Source organism: Sus scrofa, chromosome 2, assembly GCF_000003025.6.
Source record: "Sus scrofa isolate TJ Tabasco breed Duroc chromosome 2, Sscrofa11.1, whole genome shotgun sequence".
NCBI classification, from domain to species: Eukaryota; Metazoa; Chordata; class Mammalia; order Artiodactyla; family Suidae; genus Sus; species Sus scrofa.
In genome coordinates, this window is record NC_010444.4 from 131,196,206 (window position 1) to 131,218,999 (window position 22,794).

General features: G+C 39.6%; 1 protein-coding gene across 1 annotated transcript in view; it reads right to left on the bottom strand.

Moving 5' to 3' along the window:
• Positions 1–22,794, bottom strand: part of FBN2 (fibrillin 2) — a 219,577-nt gene that overhangs the window by 45,541 nt on the left and 151,242 nt on the right. Inside the window, 13 exon segments of the mRNA XM_021084720.1 lie at positions 426–548; positions 1,102–1,224; positions 6,428–6,553; positions 8,494–8,616; positions 11,039–11,161; positions 12,780–12,905; positions 13,225–13,350; positions 13,507–13,629; positions 14,652–14,777; positions 17,324–17,449; positions 18,202–18,330; positions 20,513–20,638; positions 21,290–21,517. Of these exon segments, the coding sequence (XP_020940379.1) occupies positions 426–548; positions 1,102–1,224; positions 6,428–6,553; positions 8,494–8,616; positions 11,039–11,161; positions 12,780–12,905; positions 13,225–13,350; positions 13,507–13,629; positions 14,652–14,777; positions 17,324–17,449; positions 18,202–18,330; positions 20,513–20,638; positions 21,290–21,517 (1,728 nt within the window).

A 22,794-nucleotide genomic window follows, 5' to 3' on the forward strand; every position in this document is an offset into this window, starting at 1 on the left:
GCCTATCAGCTGCCATGCATGAACTTGAAACATATTCATTTTATAAAAACTGACTCCACATTTTGAACACATCTGTCCTGGCCAATGCATTGGCTAAGGAGCCAGACAACTTGGGACATTGCCTCAGCTCTGCCATTTGCAAGCTTTGAGACCTTGAACAAATTACTGTACCCCTAGGGCCCTGGTTTCCAAGTCTGTGAGAGGAGGATATGGAAGCAAATGTCTCAAAAATTCCTGTTTCAAAATACAACTTGAAAGATAGGCAAGATAAAAGTGACCATATCTTTTGGTAATCTAGAGTTTAAAGCAAAGGACTACTATTTTGTTTTCAAGTTAATTGCAGCAAATACTCATCACAGTTCATTACCAAAGAGTCTGGGCTTTAACTCCATGTAATTTGTTTGTTTCATATAGCTTTTACTTACCAACACAACCCACACCAGTGGGATTCAGCTGGAAATCAGGTGGACAGTTACACTCGTAACGACCAGGAGTATTGACGCATAGGCCGTTCACACAGTTTATAGGATCTGCACACTCATCAATATCTAGGAAAAACATTTAAAATATCCACATTTAACATCTTTGCTTTCCTTGTGCATACTGCCATTCCAAAGAATTTGGTGGAATTTTTGCAAGTCAGTAAACTAAAAATCTTCAGGAGGGACTCAGCACAATAAAATAAATATTAAATCCTTGTAAATATCTAAAGTAGTTTCCATAGGTCAATCACACAGTATATTCATGATGATATCATTTAGTATCCTTAATAAATCAATAATAATTAAATGTTGGAACTCTGAAGCAGAGAATCATATCACTGTTTGCTCAATTAAACTTACATATGTATATATGTACATTTATATGGACATAGATGTAATAAATATATACAAAGAACTAATTTACTAGTTTCAAGTTAGACATTTAAGAGTAAGTTGTTTATATTAAAATAGATCAATTCTATAGTTAAAAATAAATATATCAGAATGTTATATAACCCAAGGCATAGCAGGCTAAGTTAAAAACTTGAGGAACTTCTATACCTTGTACAAAATATTCATTTCAACTAAATAACACAATTAAGCCCTTACTGGGCTGTACCTGTGCAGTTCCCTCCTGTTCTGTCCAGTTCATAACCATCATCGCAGATACAATGAAACATTCCAGGCAAATTATTACAGGTTCCAAAGACACAAATATTCTGGAAGGAGCATTCATCAATATCTGAAGATTAAAAACAATAGTGATCTTTTATTAATAAAGACATTTTGATTTACTGTACGACATTAATGATTTCTTCTATTTAAGCAGGTGTTGTTATGTAGTAAAAAATTTTCTTTTTGACTAGGGAGGTCATGTAAATGGCAAGCAGCTAATGTTCATCTATGAGACAGATATAAAAGAATATTATTTTATTAACAGTTTTATAACTCTTTTGGGTTATAAAATACTTAAACTAGAAAGAATTGGCTTCGGGCATAAAATTTTAAAAAAATTAAATATTAATATGCTAAAAGGAATGAGACTGTAAAACATTAAAGGTAAAAAATTCAGAGTCTAATAATTAAGTGAAAACAGCAAATATTTAATACATATCTATAATATACAGACTATACAGCATAATATTTAAAATATTAAATAGATCTTTAAAGTTATTTAGGTTTAACTTTTTTAAGTTTCTCTTTTTATTCTGTAATCTGATGTGTTTAGTCAGAAACAGGGAAAGAATTTTTTTCCTGGTAGTATATAATAGGATCAACCATTACCCCACATTCCTCCAAATTTCATTAGACTATCTCTATTGGACTGAACTCATAAATTTAGTTTATGAAACTCTTCCATGAAGCTTTAGCTCAAAGTAAATAAATGAGAAGTTATTACTCATTCATATGAAAATGAAGGCACATGTGTGCCTGTACAGCTGTAGAAATAGTCTGTATTTCTACTCCTAGGAAGAGGATGGACACTTCTGTACACAAACTACCTCATATTCTGAGAATGCAGACCAAGCGTGTCATTTTAAGCTAGACTAGACAAGTCATTCTAAAACGCTGTCTTGAGACATGTAAGTGTAAAAGAGTCTTTTGGTCATTCATGATAGTTAAAATAATGTGTTTCAACTACCTTAAATTTAAAGTCTGGTGCAAACTATTTAGAAGTTCAACTGATGTGTAAAGTTGTCTTTTCTTGTCTTGTGTGGCAATAAGAAGTATTCTTTTTGTATCAATGAGTAAAGACTCATTAAGCTAGTTTATAAGTTATTGTATTAACTTACAAATGGAAATGGAATTGTAGCATCAGTGTTTTGAGTATGCATTTTACTTTTAAAGAACTTTAATAGAAATAAGTTCCACTTCAATAATGTAATCATTGTGTAAAATCAGGTATTGTAAAAGACTACTGCTTGTTTTTATAAAATTGATGCATTTTCAGAAATTCAAACAATACAGGAAAGTATTATTAGGGAACAGAAAACATAGAAAACAACATAAAAAATAAGATGGTGAAACCAAAAATCAAAATCCTACCCTAAATTATCATTACCGTTGGATGAACACTATTCCAAACAGCTTTCACTGCATACTCCAGAGTGAAGCTGAAAAAATTTCTCTGCATCAGACCAATCTTTCATTATCTCAACAGTTACTAAAATGTTTTATTATTGTTAAAAATTGATGAAAAACTAACACTTTATCATCTTTTGGCTTTACGTTAAAATTGAACTTTTAGAAGCATTAGTAGATTCCATACACTGAATGATTAAAAACTAGCATCTATGTGTTTCTAAATCATTTTTGTTATTGATATTATTTTCACTTTCTAAACATTCACGACATTTACTATTATCTCTACAGCATTTAGTACTAATTCTTTAAAGGGATCAATAATGTTTTTATAGCCACTTTTTCACTGATTTCCTTATTGGCTGTGTTTTATCACTATTACTTTGTGGGTTTTTTGTTTTTTTTTTCCCCCCAAAAAAGGGAGAGCCCACAGGTGTTTTCTATCTGATTTATTTCATGTGTCTGGATGCCTCTATCGTCTTTATAATTAACTTTGAGGTACAATATTCTTGTCACATGTGTCCTTAGGACTCTGAAGGCATTGTAGAATTGTTCAGCACTGAATATTTTTTGTTCATGACTTGCCCTTTCTATCTGGAGTCAGAAAAGTCTTTCTCTATGACTTAAACTGACAGATGCAGTGAGGCTAAAAATTTGTCCTATGATTTACCTCCTCTGTATATGAAATTTTTCCTTTTTCTTTGTTGGCCATGCCTGTAGCACACGGACGTTCCCAGTCCAGGGATCAAAGCCACACCACAGCACTGACAAGGCCAGATCCTTAACCCACTGAGTCAACATGGAGCTCCCAAATTCTTTCTTCTACTTGAGGAAATGTCTGGTTATTTAGTACTTTTTTTCAATTTCATTTTGGGAGGCTCTCCACTTCAGTAGCACCCAGTGTACACTTAAGTTTATGGTCTTTGTCTTTTCTTTAACATTGTTAATTCCCCCCCCCCTTTTTTGTTCACTGTGACTATCTCACGTCCATTCTCTATGCCAGGAACTACATTTTCATCTCCTCTGTCCTTCGCTGTTTCTATTTAATATGTAATTTAATATCTCTTAGTATGCTTTATTGTTCCCCATTTTTTGTTTCCCTTGACTCTACAATATCCCTTTTCATCTTTTTGCCCTTTTTTGTTTTTATAATCGCTTTGAACTTGTTCAATCATGTTTACATTTTATTAAGGTTATTTGTGGTACAACATACCTATGGGAAATGTGCTCTTGTTTTTTGGGTTTTCTTCCACTCTGGAGTGATTCTTTAGCTGCTTTCTCTATGCTCTTTTTTGCTGTCTCCACAGAATGCATGCACGGTTGCCACTGTTTCTTTTCAGTTTGCTAACACATTAGTCAGTCAGCTATGGAGTTTCTATACACAGCTGATGCTTGGACAACACGGGTTTGAACTGTGCAAGTCCATTTAGACATGGATTTTTTTCAACAGTCAATACTACAGTGTACAGGACCACTACACTCTCTGCACTTGGTTAAATGTGTGGGTGTGGAACTGCGAAAGCAGAGGAGCTGTGTACACTGAGGACTGCCTGCAAGTTATCCCCAGATAACTTTGAGGTACAATATTCTTGAGCTGAGGCAGGCGTCCCAAACCCCACGTTATTCAAGCGCCAAGTGCACTCTGGTAACGCCGTCTAACCGCTGAAACAGTTTAGAGGGAGTGTCTTCACATCCTCCCTTCTTTATCTGGGCTTGAGGAACAAGCAGGTTTCACTAAGGCTGCTTTCCTGGGCCACAAGTTTCATAAGGTGGGGGAAGAAGAGACGCGTGGAAGGGGGGACCTCCACGGGCTCTGTGGGTTCTCCGCTGACGAACCTGGCCCCGCGCTCTCTGCAGACATCGTACTAAATGGTCTATGTCTACATTTACTCTGTCTGACAGGGTCTTAACCAGTCTCCAAGGAGGCTCCTGCAGGTTTTATACTTTCCCATTTTGGTGAAAAATACTGGGACATGGCCAACTCCAGGAATTTTTTTTTTTTTAAACTCTGTTGACACTGTCAGAATTTGTGATGAAAGGTAGATGCTTTGTGAAAAATGCTGATAAGAGGATCAATTCAGAGGGGCATGAATTTATAATAAGATGGGAAAACACCAAGGAATTAAAAGGAGGAATTTCAGGAGAAATTGTCTAGATGTGCCAGAGCTCAAGGAATAGAGAAGACAAAACAAGCAGAAAGAGGGAAAACCATGGAGTTAAATTTTAGGGCATTTCAAATTTGGTATCTAGCTTAATAGAGCAGAGGGTCTAACTAAGGCTGAACTATAGGTATGCCACTCTCAGGGGCCTGGCAATTGGGTTTTCTTTCCATGGAAACCACTCTTTTGGGAAAGCCAACATGAGAAAGAAATACTGAAAACAGAAACTACTTAGCATCACTGTGGGGGAGGGTCTGGGAAAAGTTTTGGAAGGACCTAGGGCATAGATAAAGGAAAATTATGAAGGGACACTCTGTCTTACATATAAAGGATTTATTTTGAAACTTTACGTGGGCAAATGCGTCTGGCTCCTTACTGCTAACTTGTTCTTTTCCCAACAACTCTTGTCAAGTTGATGTGGGTAATAAATCATGTGAGTCCATAACCACATTTGACTCACATTTTCTACTAATTGGCTTCAGTGCTTAGAAGGAATGAGGACTAGGAAAACACTGAAGCTCCTTCTCCAGATGTCTATGTAAAGTGGTTTACACTCTGCCCAGGCTAGCAGGTCAAAGTAGAAGCAGGAATGCTTTCAGTTTCTACTCTCATCTTTCCCAAGCCTACTCTTCATTATCTCATTCTGATTCTCTCAAAATTGGAGGCTATTTAGGGAAAATTCTATGATTTTTTTTCAGGCACATTTTCTTTCTTTGGTCATGCTGCTAGTGGTGTGATAGAGTCAGGCTCTCCTCTGAACCACCCCATACTGAACAATTCTTGTTTGGTTGATGCTGGTGAAATGCACGTGCGTGTGTGTGTGTGTGTGCGTGTGTGCGTGCACGCGCACGTGCATGCATCATTTAGTGTTTCTGTTCATTTGATTAGAAATTCATTTAGGGAAACCATGTAATCTGGTTTCACTTTGTAATGTTTGCCCAGCAAGTAGCCTGAGTTATTTTTTTTAAGGGTGTTTCGACAAATCACTAATTTTGTTAAAACCTTATGGTGCAGGAGTTGTTTTCAACGCTTTTCCTTTCTTTATTTACATTTTCATGTACTCTTATGAACACAGTGATGGCCCCAACTACACGTAATGTGAATCAAATCTCTGATTTAAAAGAAAATCCAAATACTTTTTCTTGGAAAGCTATCACACCAGTCACAGAGTCCCATTTCTTGGAAAGTGAGTGATGTCGTAACTGAGAGGAAGGAGACATGACTATTAGGCAGAAGGTGCAGTTCTTGACGAGTCCCTCAAGAGGACATCTAGTCCCAGACACACAGACAGCCGGCTAAAGCATGAAAGTAATGCCAAAAATGAGCTTCTTAGATTTTGATAAGCACATTAAACAGCAGTGACTGAGGTACCTAATATGTCATATTATAAAAGCTGAATAGTTTACCCACATGTCATTCATCTAGTGATAAAAAAAGAAAAAGAAAAAAAAAGAAGAAATAGTTTATTAAAAAAATGAGCCAAACTTCCAACTGGCTCTTGGCCAGGAAAACTTCATAAGAGATGAAAGCTGCCTTCATCATTATTCATTCGGCAAAATAATCCATGCTTAAACAAATGACTTTTATATGTGCAGCATGTGCTATGTATTCTGCTTCCAGGTGGAGCCTGTTCCAGCCCTTTTTGTGGTTTCATTTGCTGTAGTTAATCCAACTTGGAAATGAGTTGGAATCCTGGTGACCCACCTTGGCAGGATCTGCTGTCTGAGGCTGGAGTGAAGCCCATCTCACACTCGCAGCGATATGCACCCGGGACATTGAGGCACTGTCCATTTTCACAGAGATTTATGTTTTCTGCACACTCATCGACATCTGTTGAAGAAGCAAATTACATCTCTATTAAGTTCCAAATTTTGTGACACCGTTTTTCCTTGCTCTATAACTAAATCAATCTCACTGGCTTGAGTTAGTGCTCATCAACATCTAACACCTAATTATGTACACCTAAAGAAAAGTATACAACTTGATAGCAGAGCTTTTCAACCTACACCCTAACATTCAAATTTAATGTGATTAACAGGAGGAATGAGGTGTCTTTCACATTTTTCTCAGCTCTCTTTAATGGTAATTTGAATTATAACGACATCATTTAGCTACAACCAAGAACACTGTAATTAATCTTAAAAGGAAGTTAATTCACTTGAAAACATTATAGTAATAAACATCTCTTTCTTTCACTAGGTCAATATTTTTAAGCAAATTAGGGACACTAGAGGAATGAGAAAAGTTTCTTTCATGCCATTACAATCACACTAAAATATTTTTATTTTAATTCTCCAAATGGGCATTATTTGTAGACCTTAAAGACAATGTATTTGATTCTATCAAATGGAAAAAGCAGGAATGGGCAGAACCTTATGTTTACTGAGGGCCTAATACTTGCCAGGGAGTGTGCTAGTTGCCTGACATGCATGTTTCATTTAGTTCACCAATCCCATGAGGTTTAGAAGAGGAAGAACCTGAGGCTAAGAGCAGTGGGACTGAGCTGTGGGAGGCACAGTGAGCTAATCTGTGGCTGAACCAGGGTCTGAGTACAGCTGTGTCTGAAACAAGGGCATGCTCTTGCCTTCGCACCACGGTGCAGATTCGTGCTAAGAACGATGCAATGTCTAAGGTTGAAAAGTAATGAAGCTTTACCATTGAATAAACATGTTTTTCAGAGGCATTAGAAAAACTGTAAGTCTGTGTTTTTGATGTCAATAATTAGGAAAAAAAAAACAGTCTAAATTTAACTTGGGGTTTAAAGTGTGTACTGAAATTCAACCGAGAAAAACCTATCTTTCAAACTTAAAAGCATCATACTTCATGTCCAGCAAAATGATCTAATCTTTCATATGAATCTAACATAATGAGTGGATGGTTTACCCTCAAGGAATGTGGAATGAATTTACTCATATTTATTGAGCAATTATGATGCATTTTTCTAAGCCCTGTACTTTTATTATTCCACTTAATCCTTTCAATTCCATGTGATAAACTGAGAATATATATTTTTTGGTCTTTTTGTCTTTTTTAGGGCTACAGCTGTGGCATATGGAGGTTCCTCAGGCTAGGAGTCCAACTGGAACTGCAGCTGCCAGCCTACGCCACAGCCACAGCAACAAGAGATCCGAACCGCATCTGTGACCTACACCACAGCTCATGGAAATGCCAGATTCTTAACCCACTGAGTGAGGCCAGGGATCAAACCTGCATCCTCATGGTGCTAGTTGGGCTTGCTAACCACTGAGCCACCATGGGAACTCCTAAGATTTTGATAAATGCAATAAATAGCAGTGACTGGGTAGGTCAAAGATCATATTTTCAGAAGTTGAATAGTTTTCCCACATGTCACTCATTCAGTGATATAACAGAAAAAGGGATATGGTATTCTTCTTACTATGATTATGATTATCACATCCATTTCCAGATGGAGAAACTAAGGCCACACAAGTTATTTACTTAAGACCACGTGGCTAATTAGCAACCTAGGCAAGCTCTACATCCAAGTCATCTGATTCAGAGCCTATGCTTTTGACCACTGTGTTAATTAATGAATAAAATGGAATGACAGTCGTTAATAATAGTACATGACAGTAAGAAATGTCATTATTTAAAAACATTCCAGGTTTTTGTATTTACTGTAAGAGGATGATATATATTCGCCCATAAGTCAAATGTAGCAACAGACGTAGTGATTTCAGTCTCCTTTAACTACAGTTTTCCTCCAATAAGGAAAGCCATGCTAGAACACATCTTAGGATCTCACCCACCTGAGCAGGTAAAGCCATCTCCAGTGAACCCTTCAGAGCAGGCACATCGGTAGGAGCCTGGGGTATTGACACACTGAGCATTTATGCTGCACTGGTGGGTTCCATTAGAACATTCATCCAGATCTGCATGTCAAGAGAACATATCAATAAAGTTCAGACACGAAAATGTAATATTTAAACACCCAGAACTATCTTTACCTGTCCCAATTTAAATGTATACTGGCCAAATGGAATGTGTTTTTAGTTTATCTAAAGTTTTGGTTTTAATTTTCTAAGACCTCTGACCTATGATCCAAAATGTTCATGCTACAAACATGGGCCAAAATGATTAGTTCAAGCATTTCTGAGCTATCTAATCAACTAGAATTATAACGCTTAAAAGAAAACCATGGCCAGATTTCCTTCTGATTTCCACTGAAGGGTGGATTTTACCATTGGCTACCTTATCACTAAAAAAGGGGTCAACTGCTAAGACAATACTAAATTTCAGAGCAGGGAAATCACTATAGAGTTTTGAAATTCATTTTACAGATGAGGAAACCAAGATATGACTCTTGTTATACACACATCATGAAGAAAAATTACAAGGGATGAGAGAACAAAAGGGTGTCTAATTTGGACTGTAGGAACTAGGAAACCCCTGCTGAAGAAGTAATTTTTAGTTAACTTCACATTAGAAGGATGAACAAGAGTTGGCCTGCTGAACATAAGTAGGGATGGGTCTTCCTTGCAGAGGGAACAGCATGTATAAAGACACTGAGCAGGAAAAGAGCTTGATATGATCAGAAGTTAGAGGAGGTCAGAGTGATAAAGCATAGTGTAGGAGATCCAGGATGATGGAAGATGAAGCAGCAGATGAGCAGAGAGTAGGAAGATGCTGTAGGGTGCTGTAGACCATGACAAAGAAGCGGAATTTTATCCTAAATTCAACGGATTAAAATGACAACTGTGAAGAGATCAGATCCATGGTTTCAAAAATTCCATCAGTTTTTATAGAGGGAGTGAGGAAACATATGAATAGGCTGTTTCGGCAACGAGCAGAGAGAAAGAGAGAAGGACAGATTGAGAGAGAGAATGGTTGAGACCAGAGCAGGAGATGGAGATGGAAAGGAGCAGGTGAATTTGGACAACATTCTGGAGAAGAGGCATTAGAGGCAGGCTGTTTTTCAACAGCTGGCCAGGGTGTTACATGGAAAAGAAGCACAAAAAAGGGAGGCTACAAGAGAGAAAAACGGTAAACAAATGGGACTAGAAAGATGGGAATGGGGATACAGCTGAAAAGTTGTGATATTAATGACAGAGAGATGGCTGGACTCGAATGGGTAGCTAGTGGACTTGATGCCATGACAGAAGTTACTTCGGAAATTTACTTAAAAACTATGATAATTTAAATTCTACATTCAGTTCATAAACATCTGACAAGAACAAAACAACTGAATGGATAATAATATATTTTCAAATTAACTGATATTACCAATAAGAGATCTTAAAGCCATCCTTTAATCTTGACTGAAGGCTTATCAAGTTTTAATGAGTAATCATGGGGATGTCACAGTTTTGCTTTCTTTAATTTGTATTTTATTTTATTTTATTTTTTTGCTTTTTGGGGCCACTGCATAGGCAGCATATGGAAGTTCCCAGCTAGGGGTTGTATCAGAGCTGCAGCTGCTGGCCTACGCCACAACCACAGCAACACAGGATCCGAGCCACATCTGAAACCTACACTATAGCTCACGGTAATGCAGGATCCCTACCCCACTGAGCAAGGCCAGGGACTGAACCCGCATCCTCACAGATACTAATTGGGTTCATTACCACTGAGCCACAATGGAAATTCCTTAATTTATATCTTAAATTGACTTGGATAATTGTTATGAGTTGGAAAATGCTTTACCGTTAAGGCATGTAAAACATTGCACATATTAAGCAGCACTATGAATGACACCAAGGGCAAGATGGGTAAAATGCAGTTTCCTGTCTCAAAGTTACAAAAGACTTCTTCGACTCTGGCTCCAGAACTATAAAAGCTGGATAATGGCAACTGCCTTTCTACTCTCCTTCTTCTTGGACCTCTCGGAATTCAAAACATTTAGATTTCTCTGGAAGTATAATTCTATTTGCTGTTAAGAAGCTGGTGACCGCTTACTGCAGACGTATTAGGTTATCTGAAAAAAACTTTTCATTTCCTTCATTTATTTCACTGGGTTTTAAAACCCACTATTACTCTATGAAAAGGCTGGAAAAATATATTAGTCATTTTTTCATCCTACAGTTGTTTGGATTCCTGGCTGCACATCAAATAATTTTTACTGAACAACAACACATTAAAAAGGAGAGGCCAAGGCATACTCTTGTAATTTGATCATTTATACCAAGGTTAAAGGAAACTCTTAGGCAGGAATTATCTTGTAACTAAAGATAGCCTTTGATTTTCAAGATAATAAATGAAAATAAGAGGCATACTCCCATTCAAGTATGTAGGTTAACGAGAGCCTCTAGGAATTTGTGTCTTAGCAGGGGTTATTTACATTTGCAAACTACTCACCAATACATTTGATGCCATTTCCAACCCAGCCTTCTCTGCAGCTACATTTGAAGCTTCCTGGGACGTTGAGACATGAGGCATGCATGTCACAGTTGTGGGCACCGATTTCACACTCATCCACATCTGAGAAACCATAGTTAATATGAAGAAGATAAAATACAAGCAAATTAATTCTACTTCCAAGATATTTCTCTATCTAGGCAAAACTTTTAAGTAAATAATGAAATATCTAAAATCATACTGAGAAAACATTAACATCACTTTTATTTTAAATTTTTTTAGACTTCAGCAGGATTTGGAAGTTCGTGTTCCAAATCAAACAAGCCCTCTCTAAAAGAAACTGCCAGCCAGCTTTGGGTAGGAATAAGATATAGCAGCTATTGCCCTCTGATAAACATGTGTGTCATCCCCACCCAGCCTGGGGGCCTTCTCCCTGCCTGGCCCCAGACAAAACTCCATGTGGAAGGCGTCAAACACTGATGCCAAGGGAAATTTGATTTCCAAAAAGAGACTCTGTCATTCTTTCCTATTAGTATTTGTTACATAGTTTCATGAAAAACAAGTCTGACTTAAAAAAATACAACAGTCATTTGCTTTTTAAATCAGTCATTTGCCATTTTAAGAATCAATACAATATTTTATAGTTTTTGAAAATTATCATTTTAATGTTTATTTTTCTTCTATTCATTTGAAAACATATAAAAAGATTTGCTGGAAATGTTATCTGGAAAGTGACAGATGCTTTTTAATCAGTATATACATATTGTCTCTGAATGTGGGGGGCGTGTGTGTATATAAACTACATAGCTTTGGTTCTTCAAAGCTTTCTAGAATAGACAGAATAGTCTGTTTTATCCAGCTCAATGGTTGCATCTTGAAGATGCTGAAATCTCTCTCTCTCTCTCTCACACACACACACCTGCTGGCTTTGCATCAACCCTGCTAGCAGTGAACAACCAGAGTACCTCTTCTTTCATTATGTACTTTTTCCTAGAAGTGTCAGCTTAAGGCTCAGGCTATAGTTTAAGCCACTCATCACCTGTCCTCAGCAAAATACCACACAAAAGCCTTAAATTGAGCAATAAGGAACACATGGTCCAAAGCAACGACCATCAGACTTCCAAACTCCCATTCCCCCTTTATGCAAAAGACCAAAACCATTTAGTGGCGAAAGGGAACCAGAGATAAAGTGGATGGGATAGCAAAGAAAGCAAAGAGAGGCAATTTGCTAGGGAGAAGGGAGGGTAAAAGCCAATGGGAAGAAAAGAGAGAAGATGAGACAAAAAGATGAGGAAAAGAAAGGAAGTAAGAAGGTTGTGATAGAAATCTGGGCTGATTTTTGTTGGTTTACAAGAACCACAAACCCAGAAACTACTGGGATCACTTCAGCTGTTTTGGTGCTCCTTCCTAAGGGATGTCTCCTGTTGGGGCAGCATGCCTACCAAGAAAGTGAACGCTGTTGTAAGAGAAGGTATAGCAGAATCACAGGGACCAGATTCCATGCTCGCTCTGTGTTCAAGCTCGCAGCCATCTCTGGGGTCAGTGGCTGAGACCATGCTCATCTACCACAGAGGTGAGCCAAATGCATCACACAAGGCTCCAGGCCAGTTACTCATCCCAGAGTAGTTGCAACCTGTTGTGGATTAATGGTCCAAGAAGTGCCAGGGAACAAAATGGTGTTGAAGGTTATCCTCTGAAACACAAGAAGCTGAAACACAGGGGCTACAGGCTTGAGACCTACCTGTGCATCCTGTGGTCCCCTTCTTCACTGAATACCCCAGCTGACAGTGGCAAATGAAGGATCCCTTGGTGTTCTCACATTCCCCAAACATGCAGATGTTTGAATTTAAGTCACACTCATTCACATCTAGGAAATTTATTTTCAATACCTCGGTTAATACTTGTTCATCCTAGTAATTCAAAAGCAATCTTTTAAACTGAGTAGCAAAACACTGAGATGTACAAATAACATTTTAAATACAATATACTTGCAGGACACAGTAGAGCAGACAGAGATACTATCTTTAAGGATTTTTTTTTTCAAATAATTCTTCCTTTTCAGCTTTCACATCTTCTGATACAATGCTTTGAATTTTAAAAATAACTGAAAAAGCCTCTCTTATGTGCATATGCATGTGTGTGTACACCTTGTATGTACTTATTTGTTCTGTTCCTATAGTACCCACCAATGCATGTTTTCATATCCATTGAAGCCATGAAGCCGTCGTAACACAGGCAGCGATACTCTCCGGGGATGTTGGTACACTGGCCACCATCACAGATATCAGGATTATTTTCACATTCATCAATATCTGATGATACAAAATGAACATCAAATGAAAATAAGGATGGCTTTTACTAAGTTCACATATATTGTTTCTGTCCAATTCCACTCAAAATATGTGGAGTCAGATTTGAAAGATAAAACTAATTGGATGTACAAAGGCAGCACATTGTCCTTTCTGTACCTGCGCATGACCTCCCGTCTGGCATCAGGGCATAACCTTCACTGCAGCTACATTCGTAGCTTCCTTCGGAATTAGTGCACTGGGTGTCACAGCCTCCGTTCATGATCATACATTCGTCAATATCTGTGAAAACAACATGGCGACCATGTTACTTGTCAGGGCTATTTGCTTAAAAAAAAGATAAAGAGTTTTTTGTCTTCTTTTTAAGCAGACAATACTTTGGATTTTCCTCCCCACTATGCATAGTATCATTGTACCATTAGCCTTTCTTAGTTCCTTTCACTGCCTTTTGGACAGCATTGCATTTGACATTTCGCTCTGGTAACGTAAGATGAAAGAAACTTGGGGAGTTCCCGTTGTGGCACAGGGGAAACAAATCCAAGTAGCATCCATGAGGATGTGGGTTCGATCCCTGATCTCTATCAGTGGGTTAAGGATCTGGTGTTGCCATGAGCTGTGGTGCAGGTCACAGATGCAGCTCAGATGTGGAGTTGCTATGGCTGTGGTGTAGGCTGGCAGCTGTAGCTCTGATTCGACTGCTAGCCTGGGAACTTCCATGTGCTGTCGGTATGTCCCTAAAAAGCCAAAAAAAGAAAGAAAAAAAGAAACTTGGAAATACAATACAGGATGAAAAATATATCTATATACACACACACACAAATATAGGATGTTTCCTATGATAAAACCAGAGATTCCTCTATAAAACCACCAACAATGGCATTTTATTTTATTTTATTTTTTTTTTTGCCTTTTTTTGCTATTTCTTGGGCCGCTCCCGTGGCATATGGAGGTTCCCAGGCTAGGGGTCCAATCGGAGCTGCAGCCACCGGCCTACGCCAGAGCCACAGCAACGCGGGATCCGAGCCGCGTCTGTAACCTACACCACAGCTCACGGCAACGCCGGATCATTAACCCACTGAGCAAGGGCAGGGACCGAACCCGCAACCTCATGGTTCCTAGTCAGATTCGTTAACCACTGCGCCACGACGGGAACTCCAACAATGGCATTTTAGAGATCTAACCCTATCTTAGATTCATTTTTAGGACAAAGGACTCCCACTGACTTTATCACGTCTTCAATGCTAGAAGCACTCCTAGACTGACTTGAGAAATGCCAGTTCCAGACCCGCCTGGCCTGCTCTCACCTGTACAACCCTGCCGGTCTGGCGTGGCCTGGTACCCAGGATTGCAGGAGCACTGATAAGTTCCAATCATGTTAACACACTTTCCATTTCTACAGAGATTGTCACTCAGGGAACATTCATTAACATCTATAAAAAGAATGCAGAATTAATGTTTTACAAAATAATGATATCCCTTGATAAACTATCAAGAACATGCCGCGTCGGAACAGTGGTCTCTAGAGGACTTTATTTACTTCAGGGGAAAGTAAGATGATCTTCTGGAGCAAATCAAAGGAAATGCTGGACTCCATATGTCTCTTAGTTCTAGCTACAACAGCACTGTCCAGTGACCTTTCTACATTGATGGAACTGGTCCTTACCTGTGCTGCCCAGTATGTACCTCTTACCGAGTGCTTGAAACAGGGATAGCATGACTGAGAAACTGAAGTTTCAATGTTATTTAATTTTCATTAAATTTAAATAGCCACGTGTGATGAGTACCACATTAGACCACATATACTAAGCATATGCCAGAAATAAAGCCTGCTAATATTTAATGTATGGATTTACACTGGCACATCAGCTAGTCTTAACAGGATGGTCACGTGTTGTCTAAATGACATAAAGTTTTCTGAGGGAAGACGGCTGGTTCCACAAAACAGAGGGGCTAAAAATAAGGCCCTCACTGCTTAACTTCTCATTGTATTGTGTTCAGTGTGACTGGATAGATGGATTACAGATTATATTGCCTGTTTGTAAATAAGCTGACCCTTATATGATGGGAAGATGCCTTAAAAACAAACAAACAAACAAAAAAAACAAAACTTCTGCAAAGATCTGAGCAAGAAACTAGTACTAACAATGCAATCAAAAGAGAACAGCAAGAAAATGGCAGCATGACACTTTCTCACACAAGCGACTTGTCAAACACAATATAAGGTAAAAATGACGACAATCAGATATAATAAATTCATTCTAAATTCTTGAAATCACTAGAAAGTCTAATGATGTGACAGGTTTACGCATATAATCACAAAATACTCATTTTATTGAATATACCAAAGTATGTATCTTATATGTACATTACACTATTGAAAGGAAATTTTTTTTCAGTTATAAGATCCAGGAAAATTAACAAAATAAACAGAACTGAGGAACAGACCTCTGAATCACTGTATCACAAGTACGAACAAGTTTTCTGTAATTATGTGTGAAAAAGCTTTTCGAACTAATATTAAAATGGAAACAAAAGTATTTAAAACTTTTAAATTCACCTTTTAAAAATGTTTGACTGAAAAAAACAGCATACTCACAGAGAACAAACAAATGGTTACCCATGAGGAGAGGGAACGGGAGGGGGAAAGAAGGGGATTTTAAAAAAAGGGTTATTATGAAATTACATGAAGTCACGGGTGTGAAACTTTTGAAAATTGTAAAGCACTATACGGCTGAAAGACTAAGTCAATAAAAAATTTAAAAATGAATAAATAAAACATCTGGCCTATGATTTAATTCACCTAATACATTAGCATAACGATATAAACATAAATATGGGTTATATATAAATACATGGGTAGTAGGGAGGTGTGCTCAAATTATGTTTTTATATGGAGGTGTGGGATCTGTTCTATTTTAAACTGTTTTATTTGCTTACACTTTCGAGAAAGATTTCCTGTGAAGAAAATGTTTCCTGGCTAAGTCAAAGTTTTAAAGCCAGTGGAATGCTTCAAGACCAGCCGTGGTCTTCTGAGCCGCCTCTGTCCCCACCAAGCTCAGGGCCTGTAAAGAGGTCTCAGTGTTTCTGTGAGGAGGGGGTTGCAGGCAGCCCCTGTGCTGACAGACGTGGGCGCAGGTGTGCGCACAGGTGGACAATCAGGGAGCAGCGCCCCCGCCCCACTCCCGCCCCCCAGCCTCCCCAGAGGAGGGAACTACAGAGCCTTACACAGGGTCCCTCACACAGGGTTCTCTCCAGGAGGCTTGTTTCTTTGTCTTTTTAGGGGCGAACCCATGGTATATGGAGGTTCCCAGGCTAGGGGTTTAAGAGGAGCTGTAGCCGTCAGCCTGCACCGCAGCCATAGCAAAGCAGGATCCGAATCGTGTCTGCAGCCTACACCACAGCTCACGGCAATACCGGATCCTTAACCCACTGAGCAAGGCCAGGGATTGAACACGTGTTCATTCAGGTTCATTAACCGCTGAGCTACGATAGGAACTCCATCTCCAGGAGGCTTGTAATGAAAGAGGAGAGGGATTTCCCTTCATGGCTTAGCAGCTAACTAACCTGACTAGGATCCATGAGGATGTGGGTTCCATCCCTAACCTCCCTCAGCGGGTTGAGGATCTGGTGTTGCCGTGAGCTGTGGTGTAGGTCGCAGACGAGGCTCGGATTCTGCATTGCTGTGGCTGTGGCGCAGGCTGGCGGCTACAGCTCCCATTTGACCCCAAGCCTGGGAACCTCCATATGCTGCAAGTGTGGCCCTAAAAAAAGGGGGGGGGTAAGGCCGCTTCCTTCCAGTGTGTTACTGAAACATTCTCTAAAGTTGCAGCCTGAATCCAAATGTAGGGAGTCTGAATCTCCAAATTTTACTCAGCTAGATCCCACATGTCCAAAACAGCAGGTTTGTTGTTAAGAATGACCCATGATCTTTACCAGCTGAGCTGGGAGGGTTTATGTGCAGAGGAGAGCAACTCACCCACACAGTCCTCACGCGACGGTGAGAGTTCGTGTCCCAGTGGGCAGTCACACTGAAAGCTGCCCTCAGTGTTCACACAGGTGCCACCCCTACAAAGGAGAGGGTTACGTTCACATTCGTCAATGTCTGAAAGGTAAAAACGTGAGAGCCATTAAAGAACTCTGAGGAGAACATGTTCACGCACACAGCATGGGAGAGAGAATCATCATCTGAGGTAACTGTGAGTCAAATGTAAGAGAAGGGTTAACAGCAGATGGAGTGATGCTCTCCTCACTTTCTCGAGGATGAGGAGAAAAACGGGTCAAGTTCTACCCCGAAAGATAGGGAGCTATCAAGGAATTTATCACAGAGGGAAAAATAAGCAATATTTGCTTCACATCTCTCTAAACTCTGGGTATCTCTGGTCAAAGTGAAAGAAAAATCTTAGACTGGTCACTTTCTATATCTCATGAGGTAATAATTCAAATGAAAACAGCCAAAAAGGAAACAGTGGGCTAAAAGGTGGGCAATGCCAAGCGTGTCAGTAAAAACACAAGTAAGGAAAATAACACAAGATTCGCACGACAATATACACATGAGGGTCACCGCGCAACGGCATGTATTTTAAGTCAATCCCTCCTCAGGAGTTACTGTGTGGTGATCGTAGATTCTGTAAATAAACAGAACCCGGTCCCACTATCTCACGGCCATTAAGGCGCCAAGGGGCTGGGGCTCCCCAAGAGCTATCGAGGAGCAGATTTCCTGTCTGACATTTAGGTCTGTTCTCGCTCTCGCCACAGCTCCTTGCCAAGCACGCTGTTAACAGCTCCGAGACAAGCCAAAGTCAGGAACGCGTCTGTGCTGGACGGCTTCCGGGCGCGGCGGCGGCGGCGGCTTACCCATGCAGTTCTTCATCATCATGAAGCCGCTCTCGTAGCCTTCGAAGCACTCACACTCAAAGCTGCCCGGCGTATTGACACAGATCCCGCTCCCACAGAGGTCAGGAGAAATCCTGCACTCGTCGATGTCTAGTTCACAGAGTTAAAAGAAATGCAAACAACCAGAGTGAGTGAGATAAGAAGGCATTCACAAAGAGATTCAGCCTTCCAGGTGAAGGTGCAGCGCCCTTGAAATGCTGGAGGAACCACAGGCTGACGAGCACTAGGAGGAGATCACCTCCCAGCGGGGGGCGGGGGGGCGGGGGGAGACAGGGCTGCAGGCACATTCCTGTTCCCAACTGCCAAAACTGTCAGAGCCAACAGGCAGGAGGTACTTTTTTGCCTTTAAGAATTCTGGAACTGTAGATTTCTCTTTGTGGCTTCGAAATGGCAACAGAAGAGTGAACCAAGCAACTGTGGTGTGAGCCAACCAAAGCAGGTGGCCAGAGGTCAAGAAGAATTAAAGATTTTAAAAAACTCGGGAGTTCCCGTCGTGGCGCAGTGGTTAACGAATCCGACTAGGAACCATGAGGTTGCGGGTTCGGTCCCTGCCCTTTCTCAGTGGGTTAACGATCCGGCATTGCCGTGAGCTGTGGTGTAGGTTACAGACGTGGCTCGGATCCCGCGTTGCTGTGGCTCTGGCGTAGGCCGGTGGCTACAGCTCCGTTTAGACCCCTAGCCTGGGAACCTCCATATGCCACGGGAGTGGCCCAAAAAATAGCAACAACAACAACAAAAGACAAAAAAAAAACAAAACTCAACAAAGGTGTTTTGCAAGTATATATATATATATATATATATATATATATGTATTATATATATTATATATAACACATATATAATATATATAAAGGTGTTCTGCAAGTATATATATATATATACACACACACACACACACACACACACACCTGAAGGAAGGAGGATAGCAGTCAAATTGCATGGGGCTACAACACAAATGGTTAGTTAAGAGACAGAGAAAAGTAGAAGGAGGAAAAGAGGATGGTAGCTGGACGGTAAAGGAGGGCTGAGGTGTTTTACACTTGTTTACAGGTCCTGGGAAAGCAACCTGGAGAAGCAGAGAGGCTGAACTCTGCTAAGAAGGGCCTGGAGTAGGAGGAAGGAAGGAAAGTGAGAGAAGAGGATTTCACTGGAAAACTGCAGATGAACATCACATTTCATGTTCTGGAAGTGGAGGAGAGAAGAGGGTTAGAAAAGGAAATTTTATACCAGAGAGGTGGGTTTGTGAGAAGGGTCCCGGCAATCAGATTTGATGTCAATCAAGAACAAAAGGAATGAACAGTGATAATGAGAGGGTCTGTGAGTCAGAAGAGGTGTAGAAGCGGTGCTAAGCGAAATCCCTTCAGTGATGTAAAGAGTATCACTGATAAATACAAGTATCACTCAGCAGTGGCAAAGGTTTGGTTGAGGGGGAATGCACAGACCTTGGTCAGTTCTCAGGCTCTCACTGCCTAGTTCAGCAGCCCCGAGTGGAGAAAACAGTGGTGTAGGGTTAGGAACTGGGGACCAGAATGGAAGACACAACAGAAAGACATGATAGGAGAACTCCAGAAGACCAGGTGGACCGTTCTGAAATGCTTTGGGGAAAATCCATGCTGTGTAGGGCCAAGAGTGAATGAACTGGGAGAGAACGGAGTAGGAAGTCAGGAATAGTCAAGAGAGACATTTCAATGGCGATCACAAAGATGTAGAGAGGACAGGAGAAAAGGGAAATTTCCAAAAAGAACATGAAAAAGGAGAGTTCTGAAAATAAGATCTTGGAGGTACAGTTCAAGTGTTTGGAATAATTTGTTATATTATCTAATAGAAACACTTGCATTCTGTATCTTTGCTAACTAAAGGGAATGGCTATGAATAAGGATGTGGACGTTAACTGAAGCATAATTATTAAGAAACTATTCACAGATGAGGAAAACAAGCTACAAGCTCTATTTTTACAAACCTTAACATTTGTAACAGAATGTAAAGTTTATACAGTTGTTGATTTAATGGCTATATTCTTTAGTACTCACATATTCTGAAATCCTACTGCTACTTTGTTCCTGTAAGTAGAACAAATGTTATTTTCAGACTCTCTTGTAGCTCTCTCACAAGAAATTTGCTTGGAGAAGTGGTTTAAGAGTAGAGAAATAAAGGAATAAAAACAGAAATTTACATGTTCCTAGTGAGAAGATAAGCTTTTAAAGGCAATACTTTGATGTAGCAAAAGAAAGAGAGCCAGGGTTAATGCACTACAACAGAAGAACAGTCTTACCTGTGCAGTTTCTTTCCTCCATGTCTAGCGCAAAGCCACTATTGCACCGGCACTTGAAACTTCCAATTGTATTCCTGCACTTTCCATAGGTGCACATCCCAGGAAATGCTTTGCACTCATTGATATCTACAAGCAGAACAGAGCTGGGCTGTAGAGCTGGTTGATATAAAAGGGCAGGTGCCTCATTTTAAAATAAAAATCTATCATGATGAAAAATAATATACTCAGGTAACTATGGGAGACAGCAAATTTTTTCAGTGATCATATTGATGCCACACAGAACATTTCAATAGTAAAAATCATTCTCTCTATATATTTTTGGTTACACCTGTGATATGCAGAAGTTCCCAGGCTGGGGACTGAACTCGTACCAGGGCAGCAACTGGAGCCGCTGCAGTGACAACACTGGATCCTCCCTAACCCACTGTGCCACAGAACTCCCCGACAACTCTGTATTTTTAATAAGCAGTTCTGATCCCTTTACTTCTGACCATTTGTTTTGTAAAGTTTGGGGCGGGTGTGTGTGTGTGTGTGGGGGGAAATAGAGAACTTTTTGCACCATCGGGGACAGTAGAAGGATGTAAGAGAAGTGAAATTAGCAGTCTGTTTTACTGTCTTACTTCTATACCAACTTGTATAGGTGATTTATACTCCTGGACTATAAGGCTGGGCACACGTTTTGTTTAACGAAGACAATAAAGTGGGACATCAAATGTTTGAAGTAAAATCAGTTCTCAGAGAACGTGGAAGGTGTGCTTCAGGGCAGCTGGCCGTTACCTTTGTAAAATGGTCTCCCAGTGAGAACATCCCCTCTGTTAGCAAAGCCGGGCCCCCGGGGGCACAGGGTCTCATACTCCTTGGTGCCAGGTTTGGGGCACTCCTCACACTCCGTGCCCCAAGCCGCCCCGACGGCACAGCAGCAGGCATCCATGCGGAACTTCCCGGGAACAGGATGGATGCATTCATCTTCATCCCACTTCAAGTAACACTGCTCCATGCGGATGTCTGCAGGGAGGGGGAGGTTGGAGATTAAGTTGTAAGATTCACTAAACACTCAACATACCGAGCATCTGCTTAGCACGTGGTGTGATGCCAGGCCCCAGAGGCACACTAATGGGCAGGAGACACAGTCCCCGACCTCCTGAAATGAACACCATAGTGACAGTTATTTAAAGAGGGCAAAGCTGGCTTCTTCTTCAGTGTTACCTAATTCTTGCACGACAGCTTCAGGAAGAAAACATTCCTTTGGGACAAGATTCCTTCTTATCATCACCTATGATCCAATTTTTCTATTGCTTACTTCAGAGAATAAATTAATTTTAGCATATTTTAGAGTCCCTAAAATATGAACAACTCTGGGATTAGTGAGGGAAAAAGCATTTGAATTAGGTATGTAAAAAACAAATGAGAGTCTAGCAGAGTAATTCTGTGCCTTCACTACTGAGAATCAAATCAATATTTACACTGGGAATCAAAACATTGTCAGCACACTGGCCACATATGGCCTGTGAAGGTTTTGAGTGGCTTGCAGAGAAATTAAAGTACTAATTTGAAAACCTTTGGATACTACATGTGCTCTACAGTTTGCTGTAGTCCCCACCACTCCTTATTGCCACCCCACATGTTGATGTTGCCTGCCTGGCCCCTGCAACCCTCTTGATTTCTCTCACAGCAGTTTATCTCTACTTTTGTTCTCAGAATATTTTCCATTTTCATATGTCAATCTCTTCTTGAAACTTTCTCATATCCACAGCTATAATGAATTATTGTGGTAAAATATAAATAGTGACAAAAACATTTAATCAAAGTACAAGGATGAAGAATATTACATATCTTCTTAAAATATGACAAAGGTGTGATATTGAGAGATATTATTGGGAATTTATTTAGCTGAGTGATAACTTAAAGGCAATGATAAAAATTTATATATAACATTATTTGGTGACTGAAAGCAATTTGATTTCATTAGTTATCTGACTATACCGATTCTATTATTTTGTCATTTTCAAAATACTTTTTTTCTAAACTTTGGAGATAATTTAAGAATAAAATTTCCAAAAGAATTTTTTTTGGACTTTGGATATTGTGATTTCTAAACAATTCCATATAATTTTAAGTCATACTTTGTATTCAAATTTAAATATGCTATCAAAATTTAACAAAATGAAATTTCTATTAGTTATAATATCTAAAATGTATAGTGTTGCAAACTTTTTTCTTCTAATTTTAAAAATCACTGTTTTTTAAATACCTTAAATATCTCTAAAATAATAATTTTAAAA